The 17,107-nt window shown below is 39.5% G+C and overlaps 3 protein-coding genes across 4 annotated transcripts; 1 reads left to right on the forward strand and 2 right to left on the reverse strand.

The window, feature by feature from the left end:
• Positions 1 to 968: 968 nt before the first annotated feature.
• On the reverse strand, positions 969 to 4,779 carry LOC130168139 (histone H3.3A). Its single transcript, XM_056374739.1, has 4 exons — positions 4,075 to 4,779; positions 2,940 to 3,083; positions 2,663 to 2,816; positions 969 to 2,224 (listed from the first exon to the last, which is right to left on the reverse strand). The coding sequence occupies exons 2-4, from the start codon at positions 3,065 to 3,067 to the stop codon at positions 2,096 to 2,098; spliced, it is 411 nt and encodes a 136-aa protein (XP_056230714.1). The 5' UTR covers positions 3,068 to 3,083; positions 4,075 to 4,779; the 3' UTR covers positions 969 to 2,095.
• A 447-nt stretch (positions 4,780 to 5,226) lies between these two features.
• On the reverse strand, positions 5,227 to 8,112 carry LOC130168138 (histone H3.3A). The gene is made up of 4 exons (XM_056374738.1): positions 7,963 to 8,112; positions 6,868 to 7,011; positions 6,247 to 6,400; positions 5,227 to 6,140 (listed from the first exon to the last, which is right to left on the reverse strand). The coding sequence occupies exons 2-4, from the start codon at positions 6,993 to 6,995 to the stop codon at positions 6,012 to 6,014; spliced, it is 411 nt and encodes a 136-aa protein (XP_056230713.1). The 5' UTR covers positions 6,996 to 7,011; positions 7,963 to 8,112; the 3' UTR covers positions 5,227 to 6,011.
• Positions 8,113 to 8,254: 142 nt separating this feature from the next.
• nop53 (NOP53 ribosome biogenesis factor) lies at positions 8,255 to 15,986 on the forward strand. Of its 2 annotated transcripts, none has more exons than XM_056374735.1 (12): positions 8,255 to 8,880; positions 9,583 to 9,659; positions 9,880 to 9,982; positions 10,860 to 11,068; positions 11,939 to 11,994; positions 12,116 to 12,211; positions 12,999 to 13,100; positions 13,186 to 13,347; positions 14,111 to 14,286; positions 14,699 to 14,765; positions 15,181 to 15,257; positions 15,373 to 15,986. In XM_056374735.1, the coding sequence occupies exons 1-12, from the start codon at positions 8,675 to 8,677 to the stop codon at positions 15,431 to 15,433; spliced, it is 1,392 nt and encodes a 463-aa protein (XP_056230710.1). In that variant the 5' UTR covers positions 8,255 to 8,674; the 3' UTR covers positions 15,434 to 15,986. The 2 variants fall into 2 exon arrangements, with proteins under 2 accessions (XP_056230710.1, XP_056230711.1); XM_056374736.1 differs by having other exon boundaries at positions 10,860 to 11,062.
• The last annotated feature ends 1,121 nt before the right edge of the window (positions 15,987 to 17,107 follow it).

The following is a 17,107-nucleotide window of genomic DNA, read 5'->3' on the forward strand; positions in this document are numbered from 1 at the left end:
CCAGGCAAAAGTAGATTGTACCGTCAGGAGCTGCATTCCTTCGTATGAAGATTAATTTACAGTGTTTTACTGCCACCTTGTGGTATAACTGGTGTCATTGTGAGAATAGGGTCTCAGGACACTATAGGTTCCCAAAGCCTGGATGTATGTAAACATTATAGAAAGATTACTGAGCTAGAACAATGGGTCGTGTCATGTTTCAGTAAAAGAAACTACCACAGTGAGACAGTGTCACCTTCAGTGTTTTCAGTTTTCAGGGAGTGGTTGTTCCTGGTGTGTGAACATGTGTTGACCTGTTGCATTTTTAACAAACCTCAAAACCTTCTGTAGCTGTTCTGTAAACAGATTCCACAGAGCTAATTTTGCAGTTGCAAAGGTTGTTGTTGCCACTGAAATGAAACCTAGATGAATCTTGAAATGTTTATCCTGGACTGTTAATGAAGAACCCATTTTCCATGTTGAATGTTGGTTTGAATGTGGTATAAGTTTATTTTTATTTACCTAAAGTTACTCCAATACCAGTGCCCCAAAAGCAAACTGTTGTAAAAGGAAACTGGTAAAGCTTCCAAGCAAAACCAGCTTTTTAATGTATTATATTTTTAAAAACATGTCTATTGCATAATATTTGGAGTGTATACCATTGACACAGGGGAGTGTGCGTGTGTGTGTGTAACATCCATTTATTACCACCTTATATGACAAATCTGGAAATTACAAACATTGTTTAATTGAAACATCATCCTCAACATTTCAAAAAAAAAAAAAAAAAATCAAATTGAGCAAAAATAAAAATTAAGTTAAAAGGGTGACAAGTCAACCTGAGAAACGGTATACAGATGATCAACTGATCCGGAGGAAAAAAAAAAAAAAAAAAAGAAGCACAGAGGGGGGACGTATACAGAAACATGACCATTATTTGTCATGTAACACTGATTTACAATACATTTTAATCATTTCTGTTGTTTTAAAAAAAAAAAAGGAAAAAAGAAAAGAAAAAAGTTTTTCACACTTTGCGAACTTTTGGTTTTAGAGAACATTACAAACCTTGATGAACCTTTGTTATAAAAAGGTCCTTTATTAAAAAATCAGCCACTGTTAAAAAAGTACCTCTGACACCATCCTTGAGCTCTCAAACTTTGGCTTTAAATAATTAGATGAAACCAATTTGAACACCACAAAAACAGGTGAGGTTAAACACTTGTCAGTTAGGAAAAGAGCATCTACAAGAGGTTCAAACTTTGGTGCCAAAGCGAGTCAGTAGCATCACATTTCAGTAGAAAAAAATTATTTTGTTTCTGTTCTCTGTTAAGTGTTTTAATCTGATTCATCCCCCTGTCTCCATGTCATCCACAAACAGTTTGAAGTGAAAAAAAAACAACAAAAAAAAAAAACCCCTGTGCATGAGACTTAATTTGAAGGGAAAAAAAAAAGCTAACATGACAAATGACAGCATAATCATAAATCAACTTCTCTAAGGATGCAGATGGATTGTATACAATTTGCTGTGGTGATCAGAGCCAGCACTCATGCAGACACATGCAGGGACAGAAATTCCAACCTCGGCCTTCATGAGCAGAGACTAACGCTCTTGTTTCTGCACATTTCAGAGCGGAGGCTGGCAGAGCAGAGGAAGCAGGAGAAGAGGACTGGTAAGTTCTTCTAGCACCTTGCTGCAGAAAAGAGACTCCCCGCAGACAATACCCATCCTCTCCTCTTGTCTGTCCCTCCCAAATTTGCATTGTTCTAGTCCATTGTTTTTCCTCTTTCTATCCATAAATCATCCTTTACTCCACAGAGTCAGAGTAGAAACAGTGCAACATAGGAGATGTGTGCTTGAGGGGATCTCATCACCAAAGAGTTGGTACATGCACAAAAAGAGAGTACCCTAGAAGTCTGCTGCCGAGAGCACTAAGAAAAACACGACTATACACTTTATTTATTCATAATATAATCAGTTATCATCTACACACTACTAATACAGGAAGAGAGGGAGGAAGGGGGCAGGTGGAAGGCAGAGGGACGGAGAGACAGACTGGTGAAGGAAGGGCAGGAGGAGGTGAAAAGATTAAAGACAAGGAGGAGGAGGAGAGAGCATTTAAGCACGCTCTCCACGGATACGACGTGCCAGCTGGATGTCTTTGGGCATGATGGTGACACGCTTGGCGTGGATGGCGCACAAGTTGGTGTCCTCAAACAGACCCACCAAATAGGCCTCACTGGCCTCCTGCAGAGAGAAAAAAAAGGGAAACAGTGGAGTTTAGGTTGCACAGGTAGTTAGGGTACACATCTTTTTGGTAACTTATTATGGGGACGAAATGATAACTTTATGCAGCAACAAAAATACTTAGTTACTTGATTTCAAAAGTAAATGGCAATCCCTGCATTTACAGATTTTATACACACTGTATTTACAGTTAAGTCTTCAGTACATCTGATTATATGGATTCAACATGTGTTTTGCACATATATGCATGATAAATCAAATGCTTTGATATTTTGGTATATTTTACATTATAAATATTTTCTACCTCTACTTTAAAAAGGTGAAGATTCTTCTCCTATCTTCACTTTAAAATTCATATCCATACAGTTGAATATACACCAAGGATTTACAATTAACAATCATATAAGTGCATAGTGTGAATTTGATTGCAATACTGACCTGCAGAGCTCCGATGGCTGCACTTTGGAAACGCAGATCGGTCTTGAAGTCCTGGGCGATTTCTCTCACCAGGCGCTGGAAGGGCAGCTTGCGGATCAGCAGCTCAGTGGATTTCTGATAACGACGGATCTCACGCAGAGCCACGGTACCAGGCCTTTTTTCAAAATAAATGTGTTTTGTTTTAGCTTATACTGACATATGTAACAAAGGGGCATAAACCTGTAGCATCTCTTGTGTTGCTTTTCAACACACCCAGATGAACCCAGTGTGTTCTCACCTGTAGCGATGGGGCTTCTTCACACCGCCAGTGGAAGGGGCGCTCTTGCGAGCAGCCTTTGTGGCCAGCTGCTTACGTGGGGCTTTGCCTCCAGTGGACTTACGGGCAGTCTGCTTGGTACGGGCCATGGCTACTAAATATCACCTGAAGAAGATGGAAAAGAAAGGACAAATGATGTTTGTTTTAGTATGCACACTTGTTTCGTGAAGAGACATCAAAACATCTCCTTCTAAGTCTTCCTCTGATTTCTTGTGCTTTCTTTACACATCACTTGGGGCGGCAAAACCGCATGCTGTCATGGCGACTATAATGTAAATATGGTAACAAACAGAAAGCACAAGTTTGCATTCATTACTGTATTTAGTTTGTCTAATACTTCTAAACTTAAGGTGGAACTACTATTGAGGAAGACACTTCCTTATTTACCTCAAAGGTAAACAAGTTTTTTAACATCGAAGATACATACAAATAGTTTTGAAATTGGAACAGGAAACTTGAATTAAGTTAACTTTTTGAGTAAGTAAACATACAAGACATTCCCTAACACAATAAGATCGACAAACATCAATCAAGTATGAACGACGACACTATTGGCTGGTAGACCAATACGCGTCTAAAAATATAACGCGTGAGCCAATCAGAAGGTAGAGTCTATACAGTAGGCGGGCTCTACAGCTGCCTTCCACTGTTGCTAGGTCCGCCCACCCCGCTCTGATGATGGCGGCGGTTTGATGCGCAAACGGGATAAAGACCCAGGGCAGAAGAGCAAAGGAGTACCACATAAACAACTTCAATTTTACAAATAACCGCTCTTCCAGCGTACCGGGAAATACGAGAACAACACAGAGGACATTTCAAGGAACTCATAGATAGGCATTGGAAAGCCGAACGGTCCCTAACGGCTGCGTAGAACCGAGCTGAACCGGCGCATTATTTGAAACAGAATTTCCCCTCATCTGAACGGCTGCAGAAAAGACTGCATTTCACCGTCGTTTCGACAGCCGTGTTTGTTATTTTCCCACACGACAAAACTAAAGGTTATTCTCTATAAAATGCGACTACAAATTCAACAATTCACAACTAAAAAAATATAAAGTTCATTCACGAACACTGTGACGTATTTCGAGAGGCTTACCTAGGGGAAAAGTGAGCAGAAGTCGTGAGAAATGTTTCGCTTCTCTCTTATTTTCTTCTTCGTATCCACAATGGGAAGCAGCGTCCAGCGGGAAAATGGCCGCCGCGTCAATCATCGGTCCCACAATGCAACAGTGTTCACAACATTTATGTGGTCACTTTTATCAGGTTGACACATGCCGTTCCAGACTGGAGAAATAGTTTGACTACGTTTAACCAACAAGTCTGTGCTTTTAAATTCCGATTAAGTGTAAGGAAAATACTGATAAGACGCTGGGAGTGTTTTCGCCTTTTTCTAGCAACATTCAAAACAAATGTGGCCATTCGAGGTCAAACCGAAAGTAATACTGAAAAGTTAAGTCGTACTTTTTAGTGGTTGTCAGAGTTGTTTTGAAAAGAATAGATAACCATTTTGAGACAACTGCCATATGTCTGTGTAAACGAGAAAAGACTATTTCTTTTTTTTTTTAAGAGATGAGAAAACTACCCGGGAGCGATGTGTATTTCAAGCCGATTATTTGGTGATGTGCATGTCTTGTGAATTTTAAATTGTTTTTTTTTGTTTTTTTTAAATCAGTAATTTTGTCAACATTGTTACGTTGCATTTGATTTACAGTTAAAAAAAGTTTTGTGCAATTATAATCCCTGGATTTTATGTTGGCATATCATGGTCAACCAAAATGCTCAAGATTTATACTTTTTAAGTTAATGAAATGAAAAAAGTAACTGCATTAATATTGGAAGAAAGGCTCGTTTTAATGTCAGTTGACTGCAGGAGCTTTAATACACCTCTTTTGCAGCATTTATTCTAGAAGAGTTGTGCAATAATAGAAATTTACAAAAATGCACACAACAATATGAATTAGGACTGCAACCTTCTTTTTTAATCAATTCATCTGCCAACTACTTCCTTAATTACTCGTTTAGTTTATAAAGTGTAAGATTTGTGAAAATGCGTATCTCAATTTCCTTAAGTTGAAGCATAATTTAAAATTTTTATTTTGTACAATCAAAACTGAAAAGTAGATTTGGATTAAGCAATGTTTTACAGTTACTCAAATGACAATAAATGATCAAACTTTTGCCAGTGACTTAATTGTTTCCACTCTAATATTAATAGCATTTCAATTTAGGTAATCTCTCATACAGCTCATTTAACCACAAGAATCTGTTTATTATGTTTGTATGTGAATTCCGGAGTACAAATATTTTGCTTTTAAAAATGACTGAAAACATAAATCAAAACACAGTAGAAAAAAATTAGGTTACCATATCAACCTGAGAGAGGAACCAAAAATCATAACATTACCTGGACATAATAACATGGCTGAAAATCAAACATGATCAACATAGGTCTGCTACATATATGCCGCTTGTAGTCTGTCAAACCATGCAGTGTCATCATAGCACAATGACGTTTCTAATTGACAACCAGAATCAAACTTTTGTATTTTGATACATTAAAAAGTAACAGTAGAAATACACCATTATTGTAAAAAGAAAAAAGAAAAGAAAAATCAATACTTTTAAAACAAATTTCTCTTGAAAAAAAAATCAAAAGACCCATTATATCAATGTATGTGTCCGTCTGAAGATGAAAAATGTCTCAATGCAATTTCCTATGCTTATTTCAGATCATACACTATTCTTGGCTTGCAAAAACACCTTATTCATGGAGGTAACAAGGCATTCCTGTGAGCTATCTAGTTAGAAGTGAGGAGTGTGATTTAAAGTTTCAAACATACATGACGATATTTCTAAGGAAACTCTGCTACTAGTAGCACCGAAGTAGACATGATCACACATTTTACGGTTATCACAATCATATGATATATATAGAACCTCAAACCAAACTACTAACTAAGTATAGAGTAAAGAAAGGGATGGAAAGAGTGGTGAGGGGACAAGAGGACAGCATATAATAAATCAGAAAACATTTTAAGCACGCTCCCCGCGGATACGACGTGCCAGCTGGATGTCTTTGGGCATGATGGTGACACGTTTGGCGTGAATGGCGCACAAGTTGGTGTCCTCAAACAGACCCACCAGGTAGGCCTCACTGGCCTCCTGCAGATGACAAAGTCAAAACATTGTTTTTTTTTAGCTGAGATGATGAAAAATGGTTTTAGTAAATTCATTTAAATTTTTTTTTTTTACAATGGCTGCTACTGACCTGCAGAGCTCCGATGGCTGCACTTTGGAAACGCAGATCGGTCTTGAAGTCCTGGGCGATTTCTCTCACCAGACGCTGGAAGGGCAGCTTGCGGATCAGCAGCTCAGTGGATTTCTGATAACGACGGATCTCACGCAGAGCCACGGTACCAGGCCTGGAAAGGAGAGGCAAAAATTTACATTTAAAAATTGAGGTGTGAGCTGCTGAACTGACCTGTGTTTGTACAAACTTGTGTGTTATCCTTCCTTGATTTCAACAGAACACACTACTCTTAATTGTGTGCACCTATTTTCATCTTCACCTTGACCCACTTGTTACTACTGATCCAGTCTCTGTCTTTCTAGTAGTAAAAGTCTAAGATGGCAGGATAGAACATCAGCTCACTAAATGCACAATATACACAGCCTATTGTATTTTGTGGCAAAACTTATCAATAGAATGAGCTTCAATAAGAGAACTAAAATATGTCCCCAAAGAGTTTTTGAGAGCAGGAAGAAAGCTATTGAATCCGTGTGTCAGTTTTGTTTTAGTTTATATCGACATATGTAACAAGGGGCATAAACCTGTAGCATCTCTTGTGTTGCTTTTCAACACACCCAGATGAACCCAGTGTGTTCTCACCTGTAGCGATGGGGCTTCTTCACACCGCCAGTGGAAGGGGCGCTCTTGCGAGCAGCCTTTGTGGCCAGCTGCTTACGTGGGGCTTTGCCTCCAGTGGACTTACGGGCAGTCTGCTTGGTACGGGCCATGGCTACTAAAGATCACCTGAGGGAACATAACAAAGTTTGCTTCAGTGACAACAAAGAATGTTTTAGGCATGTGCAACAGAATAACTTAGGGCACAGGATGTGAAGGATAAAAATGTAATTTTCCGTTTGTATTGAATTCAATTTAAAACTTTATATAAACTTGACACACTCTACTTTACTATACTTTACTCAGTCAGAGTGGACAAGAAAAAAACATGAGCACCAGAAGCCTTATTTTCTTTCTAATTAGATTCAAGGTAGCTTATGCAATGCCTGTAGCAGAAAAGGACAGCGAAGGCATCCAATCATAGCACAGCTCTTTATCGCCTAAACCAATCACAATCTGTATACGGGCCTACAAGGCGGGATGTTGTGAACCTTTCAACCAATCACCGCGCGAAGACCGTCGAACATATCCCGCCCCTTGCGCACAGTACGTGGGTTTGTTCGTTTCTTCATAGTGTGCTCCCCGGTTGCGCACTAGCCTCGAGTTTTTATTCAGAATAAGCTATTATAAAGGAAAACCATGCGACCCCGCCCGCGCCGGCTGCCCAGTGCAGGGAAACTAACACACCTAAAGATGATGGCTGGCTGCTGGCTAGAAGAATGTAAACGGGAAGGAAAAATCGTTGTAGGAAACGGAGAGGGTGATGATAAAAACGACGGAAGACTATAAAAACTGCGGCACGAAAGTGGAATATACTTTTTGAAGATGACACCAGACATGTCCGGGGATCAATTGACAACAATATTTTGTCAGATGACCCCTCACTTTAGGCGCATTTCCGAGTCAAACCCGACCAGATCACAAGTGCTTTTTAGGTCCCTGACTCCCCGAGCAGGCAGATAATAGCTCGACTGCTCTGCGTTTTCTTTTTCACCGAAAATAAACGAAAAACATGTCCATCCGAAAACTAATATAACATAAAACGATAGATTGGAGTTTTATTAAAATGGTGATACTTACCTTTGAAAAGTTAGTGAAAGATTGCAGCTCAAAAATGGGAATTTATTCTTGAGTCTCTAAAGCGTTGTTCTCGCAATAAAACGAAGGGAGGAAAAAAAGGAAAAAGTACATAGGAAAGCAATAGGAGACACGTTTCCCATGATGCACCTGGGACGAACATATTACATACATGCAGCAACATGATAAACAACTGCCCGACCACACTGACAGGCAATGTTGTGCAACAAGTTTTTTCTCAATCCTGATTATTAATAGTTTTGTTAGTTTAGGTTATTATTATTATTTTTTAGCTCTTTATTAAACGTATTTTACCTCGAAAGAAAAAGGAAACTATGGTACTGTAAATATTAGGGAGACCATATAAAGTGAGTACCACTGAACATTTCACTATTTCCACGTATATAATTTTGATTTTTTAATAAATATTAAAAAACATTTAAAACCAACACAACAAGACCCTTCATCTTTCTAAGCATTGTATTAAACAATGTGTATAATAAATCAAACAGGCAAAGCTTAAAATAATCATCTTATAAATTGAGATAAAGGTTGGGGGAAAATTACATAATAATAAAGTTTAAACTTCTATTTATTAAGTAAAAGCTCTTACAACATTTACACTGTCAGTCCGGCAGGTGGCGCCAGCAGCTTCACTCCAACCCCTTCAGAGCTCAAGAAGAAGAAGCGTGTTTCTTTTTACCAGTCCTCCAACATGGCGGCTGCCAGGAGGTTGAAACGCGTGGTGGCTTCACAGCCAGGTTTTTTAAAGTTAAAGTCCACTTCAGGCTCCGCGGACTCGGTCAGCAGTCGAAGAAAACGCGTGAACAAGAATAAGAAGAAAAGCTGGAACAAACACAGCGACATAAACGACGTAGAGGATTTTTTAGAGGACGTCAGGCACCAAGAGAGGACCACAGGGTAAGTTAGCCAAAATGTGGGGACGACTAGCAACTGTGGTGCTGCTGTAATGTGGAAATTTAGTACATAAATGCTTCATCTTAAACGTTATTTAGTGGCCCTTCTCGCCGGCCTTGTATTTGTATCAGAGTTTCTTTGAATAACAGTACGTTTGCACAGTGCCCGACATATTGTTTAATTCCCTTAAAAGATTGGCACAAAATACAGTTCGCGTGAATTTATTTGAAATGTGTGAATACGAGTTGCTTCACCTAACAAGTTGAAAGGTTTACGGCCGGTTGACTTTCCTTTTTGTTGTTTTTCATGTTGTGTTGGCCACTATGTCATGTGAACTCCCTAAACTGTGTTGCCTAATCCATATTTAGAGTAATTTGATAATGTTTTAATGTAATGTGTGGGTACTAGTGCTGAAACCATTAATTGACTGACAGAAAATTAATCAACAATTATGACTTTATGAAGTCATGTAACTAACAAAACAACTGCTGAACAATTGCTGCTCAAATGTGCTGTTTTGCTCTGTTGTATATGACTGTTAATGTAATTAATGTGTTTTGGACTGTTGTGTGGACAAAGCAAGCAACTACTTGAATAAATAACCTACATAATTAAATTATTAGTTGCGAGAAATAAGTTAGAAAAGGCTGTTTTTCTTAGTTGTAAGTCCTAAATGTGACATGATGTGACCTTTGTGTATTTCAGGGGTTTGCTGTCTGAGAAGCCAGATGACAGTTTGTTCTTTTTGGATGTTGGACAACCGAAAAAGCCTGAACAGAAGGGTAAATATCTAATATTTGTGTGGGACAGGCATTGAATAAAAATTTCCTGTGACCCACGGATGTAATAAATAGCTCAGATCAGATAAAAACAAGTTGTACTCTTGTATTTCTCAGAACAGTACAGGTAATTAATGAAATATTTAACTAACAAATCTTGGAAAAACAGATGTGTATGTGTCTTTGTTCTTGTTAGTGAATTATCTTTTTGTTCTTTGTGAAGCTGAAGAAGCCGTAGAGGGGAAGAAGAGGAAAGGGAAAACGTCACGTCCTCTGAGGATAGACCTCATCCTGCAGCACGACTCCCTCATTCCGCCACCTAAAGAGTCAGTACCCATCATGACCCTGTGTGCTTTTCTCTCCGTCTGTGGCTCCATTCATAGTTATCTATAAAGATATTGTCTGAAGACACAGAGCCCAGTTTTCATTCATATGTCATTTGGAGGATTCTTAAGTAGGCTGTAGTATGTGTGAATCAGGCAGCTCAGTAGTTATGTGATAGTGATAGTAATTGTAAGTGATTGGTGATCATTAAGTCTCTAGTTATGCTTACCATGATGCATATGAACAGGTTTATGCATCATCAGCTTAAAGTTTTATATCTAGATACCTGAAAGTATTGCTATTTGTACTCCTTCTGTTTCTGAAGTATAAACTTGGCACAAACCACAAACCATTAATTGATGCAAAGCTACATGTTGTGATTTTTTTCTGTTTTTTTATCAAACTTCTAAACTGTTGTAAATGCATTGATTTTAATAATAGCTAGAACTGGAAATGTATTGGAGTAAGAGGGTCGTAGTTGACAAGTAGATCACCTCTTTACAGAACTCAGCTGTACTGCTCTTGGTAAAATTCTGCATCTGAACAAATGAACATTTAAAAAAATGTTGGAACATCAGCTTTTTGATTTATTGTCTTAAATGTTTGAGGGCTGTGTGTAACCGGTGATGATCTCATCCTTGCGCTCCCAGTATTTCCTTCATGGTAATGTGAAGACAAAACAGGAGTTCAGGAGACTGTTTTGTGAATGGTGTCCTGGGATCTGAGGATATGCAAACACACCAGTGTAGACAGTGTCAGAATATCTAGTGTGCTGGGTATCAACTTCTCTCCATCATATATCAAGTAGCGTGTTTCCATAACCTCCTCCTGTCCTACATAATCAATGATTTATCTCCTCTGCCCCACCCCCCTCCCCAGTGTGCTGGCCTACCAGCAACCAAATGCCAAGAAACTTCGTCGCATTGCCCAGAAGGCTGAGCAGCTGGCAGCCAAAGGTGTCGTGCCACAGAGGAGGAAACAGCTGCCAAGCAGACGGCCGGCAGACAGGAAGGCCAAGAAATCGGTGACGGAGGCCAACAACAACCCAGACAGAGAATATTATGACATATGGGGCCAAGAGTGTGAGTGTGAGTGTGAGTGTGAGTGTGTGTGTATGTGTGTGTGTATGTGTGTGCGTTTGGGTGGGTGTGTGTGTCTGTCCAGTGATGATCCCATCCTTGCGCTCCCAGTATTTCCTTCATGGGAATGTGAAGACCAACATGGAGCTCAGATGACTGTTGTGTGAACAGTCATCTGGGATCTGAGGATAAACATAAATAAATAAGGAAAAGTTTGGATTATGTGAAGATCCAAAGGTCAAAATAGGGATGTTAGTAATAAATCGACTAGAATTTGATTGATATAATATATAAACCTAAAATGTGCATCTCATTGGCTTTGAATCCTTCAGTGTTGGTGTAATCAGCGGCTAATCCTAAACTACATTAGCTATACTGTTTGAATAACTGCAGTGTTTTCCACCAGAGAGTCAGATCACAGTCTGTGACAAAGCCTCAGATTTTTTGATCAGCAGATGTGATCAGAGGAATCTGAAAGAGGAAGTCGGATGCCAGAGTTTTATTTTCTGGATTTGGGGACGCTGGCCTATTTTGAGTGTCTTTGGCAGTACACAAGGTTTGATGTACCCACGTGTTGTCCCAGTTTATGACCCCAACCAAATGTAGAAACTATAAAATCACTTTGAAGATTGCAGCAGGAATCTGATTTTATTTAGTTGTTTTTGCAGCCTCATTTCAAAATACGTTCAAGTCTTGTTATATCAGTTATTGAGTTTAAAGCTCCAGCACTCAAGGTATAAACAACAAAGCCGGTCATTATTAGATAGTGATTCTGTAGTTATAGAGCAGACCTTAAAGTGTAGATCACAAATATACTTGAATATTGTATGATTAAAGAAACCATGTAACCCATGTATCTTTCCTTTCTTTCTAACGCAGCCAAAGATTCAGCTGACCCCTGGTACCTTCAACAGACTGGCAAGAAGCTTGTCAATGTGAGGATGAATAAGTGTCTTTGTCCAAGATTTAACTGGGTGAACAGTATTTTATACTTTACATTGTCTGTGTGGCGGTTGGAGTTTGACTAATGTGGCTTCATCTGTTCTTTTCTGTCAGCGTCCAGAAAAGTTGAACGAGAAGCCGTCAGTGCTCCCTGCTGTGGAAGTGATCGCCCCTGGAGGATCCTACAACCCAGACTTCTTCTCCCACCAGGTAACTCGCACCTCAACACCTGACAGGCTTATAATTGGACTAGGAATCATCATTTTACTTTACAGTCATTTTAATGAAACGATTGTTAACCGTTAACGAGGATGTTAAAAGCTTGTACAAACACTGTCGACTTCATGTTTAGAGGTCTTAGATATTTTGTGATGGAATTTACAAAAACAGTTAGTTAGTTAATGCATACGTATGATCAAAAGAAATGTGTGTATTTGTCTATTTTGTTATTTTTATTTTGGTGTTATGTTTAATTTTATTAAAATATGAGAATGTATTAAAAGCCCTAAAACAAGAACATGATGATGAACTTTTTATATGTTGAAAAGAATGAGATTAACTTTTTGACGGCCTTTCACAAAGACAGTCAGTTCCCATTTGTTCAGTACAGTTTAAGTTGAGTTTGAATTAAGCAAAACAACTAAAGCCTTTGAGTGTGCTGTCTAAAATGCTTCAGCTGAAGATGCTGGTTGCAGAAACTGACATTAAGATCTTTGTTATGAGTGATTGCAGTCATTTTTATTAGTGTTGTGTGGCCTTCACTTGGTCGTGTATCTTCATAAAGCCAATTGATGGTGTTGCAAACCGTTAAGGCCGTGTGATGTAAATTTTAACAGTGTCTGCGTACACATACCCCTGATAGTAGTATGAATAAAGTGTGTCCGCTGCCCACGTCCATCCTGGAGTATGATCAAAGTATAGGTTTAGGTTTGCCTCATTGGTTATTCATTGTTAATCCTGTTGTAATGACCTGCACTAACTGACCGTTTGAACCCAGGCCTTGCTGCGGGAGGCCCACGAGGTGGAGGTAAAGAAACAAAAGGAGGAAGACAAAATAGAGAGGCAGGTGATGGTCAACAAAGCCGACACAGCGACAGAGGTAGAGATCATCATTCCTTCATCTTTTGATTCATTCTAAATGCAGTGGAAACTTTGTCTAACCTTCGTGTTTGTGTGGTCTGCAGGAGACGATCTTAAGAGAGCAGGTGGAAGGTCTGGTAGAGGAGGAGAATGAAGAAGAAATGGCTCCTAATGAGGAAGAGGAGGATGTGGCAGTGGGAGGCATCGCGCTGGCAGAGAAGAAGACTGAGAGACAGAGGAAGAAAGAGAAGGCAGACAAAATTAAGGTACATACACAATTCATACTTTACTCATTTTTGAAGACGTGCAGTTCAGTAACCTACAGTTTCCTGTCAGTAATTGTTGACATCTGCAGACAGGTTTGGACCATTACTGTGCCGTCAAACATCAGCAGTGTTTGAATGCATCTACTGATTGAATTGTATTGAGTCAAATCATTCTGCTCTTCCTGAAATCTCACATTTTTAAAAATGTAATAAAGCATTTTGACATATTGACTCTTTAAACTGAACAATGCAAGATGTAATCGTGCTGCCTTACACATAGAGCTGAAGTAACTGATCAGCTGAAAGAAAATCTATCTTCAGCTATTTCAATCATTTTACTGGTTCAAGCTTCTCCGATGTGATGAGTTGTCTTTCCTTTACATATGTGACAATAAATGAAACATGTTTAGGTGTTAAGGCTGTGGGTGGGACTGAACAACACATATGAAGAAATTGTGAAAAAAATTTCACAATTCTTTGGACATTTTATAGTTGAAACGATGAATGGAGAAAAAATAATAATGAAGCATGAAATTGCATAGCTTGTGTTTCAGGATGTGATTTTTAAAAGAGCACAAATGTTTAATAATCTCACAACTGCATTCTTACAGCACTCTTGATCGATCTCCAAACTACAAATATTTAAAATGAAAGTGTTGCAGGTTGTAAATACTTCCAGCAAGATGCCATGTTGTTGTTGTTGCTCCACTCACCATCCAAAAAACATCAACCTCACTGTCTCTCTTCCTGCCGCCCCTCCCAGGAGCAGCAGCGGCTGGCCGACAGACAGCGGATTGACCAGCACCAGCAGCTCTTCCAGCTTCGCTCCATTAAGGCGTCCATCAAACAGCAGGAGCAGGGCACCAAGGACAAACAGAAAGTCCGCAAGGCCAAGCAGGAGGCCCAGAAGAGCCAGCCCAGACGCCTCGGCAAACTCAAGTACACCTAACGCGCACTTTCATGAAGTCAGGGGACTCGCAACAAAAAATGAGCCGTCAAAATTAAGAGCAGAGAAGAGAATAGATCCTGATTGTTTTGTTTTTTAAAGCTCCAAAAATACTGCACCCTACTTTTCCCATAATGCACCTCAGTAGCGCCTTTTGTGAAGATCCTTCTTGCCTTTTTTAAATTCTTTCAAAGTAAGGCAACACAGTACAATTTTATCACTACTTTACTACTACACATAGACTGAGTACTAGTCCTCATGATGAGTAACCTCATAAGCCATGCAAAAACATTTTAAGGACCTTGTTCTGAAGATTTACCTGTGGTTACTTCAGCAGGGGGCCGTGTGTGAATGGACCTGTTTATGACCACATGGTAAATGTTTGCTTTTGGTCCTTACTCACAGGTTCCAGCCTCAGGACCTGGAGGTGCAGTTGAGTGACGAGCTGGCCGGCTCCCTGCGACGACTCAAGGTACGTCACTCACATCTGAAACGTGTTCTTGCTCTTCCACTTTGACCTTTGCCAGTGAGGACACGGTGTCTTTATCTGTGATGAGTTTTGGTTCATTTTGTTGGTGTATTATCTTCAGTTCTCTGCATTGTCTTATTCTAAGCTTTATCCTTTTCTCTAATACTGCGACGACCCACTTTCCCCCCAGGGACAGTTTTAATTTCATTTGATGTAATTGCCAGTGGAAATTTCCCAGCTCTTCTCTCTTATCTCCTGCCATAATGTCTGTGAATAAGGCTTAAATCAGCCTTTGTGGTGTGAATGGGATTTTATAATTCGGGTGGGAGTTGCATTTTAAGTCAGAGCAGAGTGACGTTCATCTCACACGGATTTGTCTGGACTTGTCTCCCCCTCATGTAACGCTGTGACTCTGCAGCCAGAGGGCAGCGTCCTCAAGGACCGCTTCAAGAGTCTGCAGAAGAGGAACCTGATCGAACCCAGAGAGAGAGCCAAGTAAGGACCTCTTACGTAACATCTCATCAAAGGCTCACAGTGATGCACGGGCTCATTAGGTGTATATTGATTTTTAAAATGTGTTTTTTTCCACCCTCCGTCCCCCTTCTCTTAGGTTCAAGAGGAGACACAAGGTGAAGTATGTGGAGAAGAGGGCTTTTAGAGAGATCACCTAGCGCCGACCCACAGACCGCAGGAGCTGAACACCAGAAGCTGGGCGACATTTAAAACCACAAGTGCAACATAATGGGACTGTGTATATATACGACTTAATGACTGCTGAGGACCTGCTTGTTCCTTTCAGACGATTACAACTTCTAAAAAAATAAATGCCACCAACAATTATAATATATAAACTGGTCAAATGTGTCGAAGATAAGTTTCCTATAGTGAGAAAATAACGTGCAGGTTTTATATCACTTGTCACGATTTAATTCTGTAATTTTTTTTTGTTACGTAATACGACCCCAATCAGGAAAAAGGTTATCTAAGGTTTTGCGATATAGAGTCTGCATAGGCCAAGTGTCACTGTGTCACTGCCAGGCTCATACACGAGTAGAGACTTGCAGCTTATGTTAATAACGGGGTCATCCACATGAAGTGTCGCTCTGCACCGCGGGGATATTGGGCAGGTTTATGTCGGATATTTGTGTGTCTGATATTTTCTGAAGATTAGTGCAACACCCATCATCCAGACCTGTAATTATAATAAATGCGTTTTTTGAAGGAGTTGCATAGACGATCTTTTCAGTGGGTCATATTTGATGAATATTCAGATATGTCAAGGAATTTAATTAGTACTCCAACATGATTAATCCTCGAGGTTGCTCTAGAGAAAAACTATTAGAGCTGAAACTTTAATTTATTCAGGTTTTTTTCTACTGACTTTCTGTATCTGCTTTAGATGCCATGGTGCCCAGATTAACACAATAAAAAGTACTGGACAGTGATTTAAAAAGTAAAGGCAACAGAAATCTGGCTGCTTTTAAATCCCCATAATTAGATTATTTGATTTAGTCGAGTTTAATTGAAGTAGATTAATGATTTTTTTTTATATTAGGTGAAAAAAAAAGCAGACAGATGGGCTTGTGGAAGTCGACATGTATAATTGATTCCAACCTGCTGCTTAAAACCATAATTGCCTTGAGTGTCCTGTTGGTGTGAACAGGGACGTGTAAACACACACACACACACACATTCTGTCCCATGGTGCCTGGAGCTACGCCAAAGCTTCTTATCTGTTAATCAGTGTGAAAATGTAATCTTTTACCTTTAGAGCACAGAAACCCACCCACCCTCCCACCTAGCTGCCTCAATCAGCTGATCTCCCTCCCCTCTCACAAGACAGAGTGCGTAATGCATCATGGACCATCTCCCATGTCAGAGACTTATCAACATCTTTATGCCAAAAACCTGCTGATGAGTTAACCTGAAGACTTATAGAGTTTAACCCAAGGTATCTCTAAGATTCAGTGCAGAATATTGTTGCCAGGTTCACCATCTTATTTTAGCTTGTTAACATGCTAACGGTTGCTAATTAGCATCAAACATGGAAGTACAGTAGAGGCTAATGAGAATGTCATTAGTTTACAGGAATTTTGTCATAAACCAAAGTGTTGGATAAATTAAAATCTTGATGGTGCATCACAAAGGTTATTAAAGAACATCCCGTAGCCGTTAATACGTAATGACAAAACAGCAAATGTAGATCTGGTGGCGCTAGAGGATGTTTCAGGGGCTCATCACAGTCAGTATGATTCATCCTCTGGCGACCATGAATGTCTAAAAAAAATATATATATATAAAAAAATATTCCCTGACAAAACATTGAAAAGATATTTCACTGTGGA

This window comes from Seriola aureovittata, chromosome 4 (genome assembly GCF_021018895.1).
Source record: "Seriola aureovittata isolate HTS-2021-v1 ecotype China chromosome 4, ASM2101889v1, whole genome shotgun sequence".
In the NCBI taxonomy this organism is placed as follows: Eukaryota; Metazoa; Chordata; class Actinopteri; order Carangiformes; family Carangidae; genus Seriola; species Seriola aureovittata.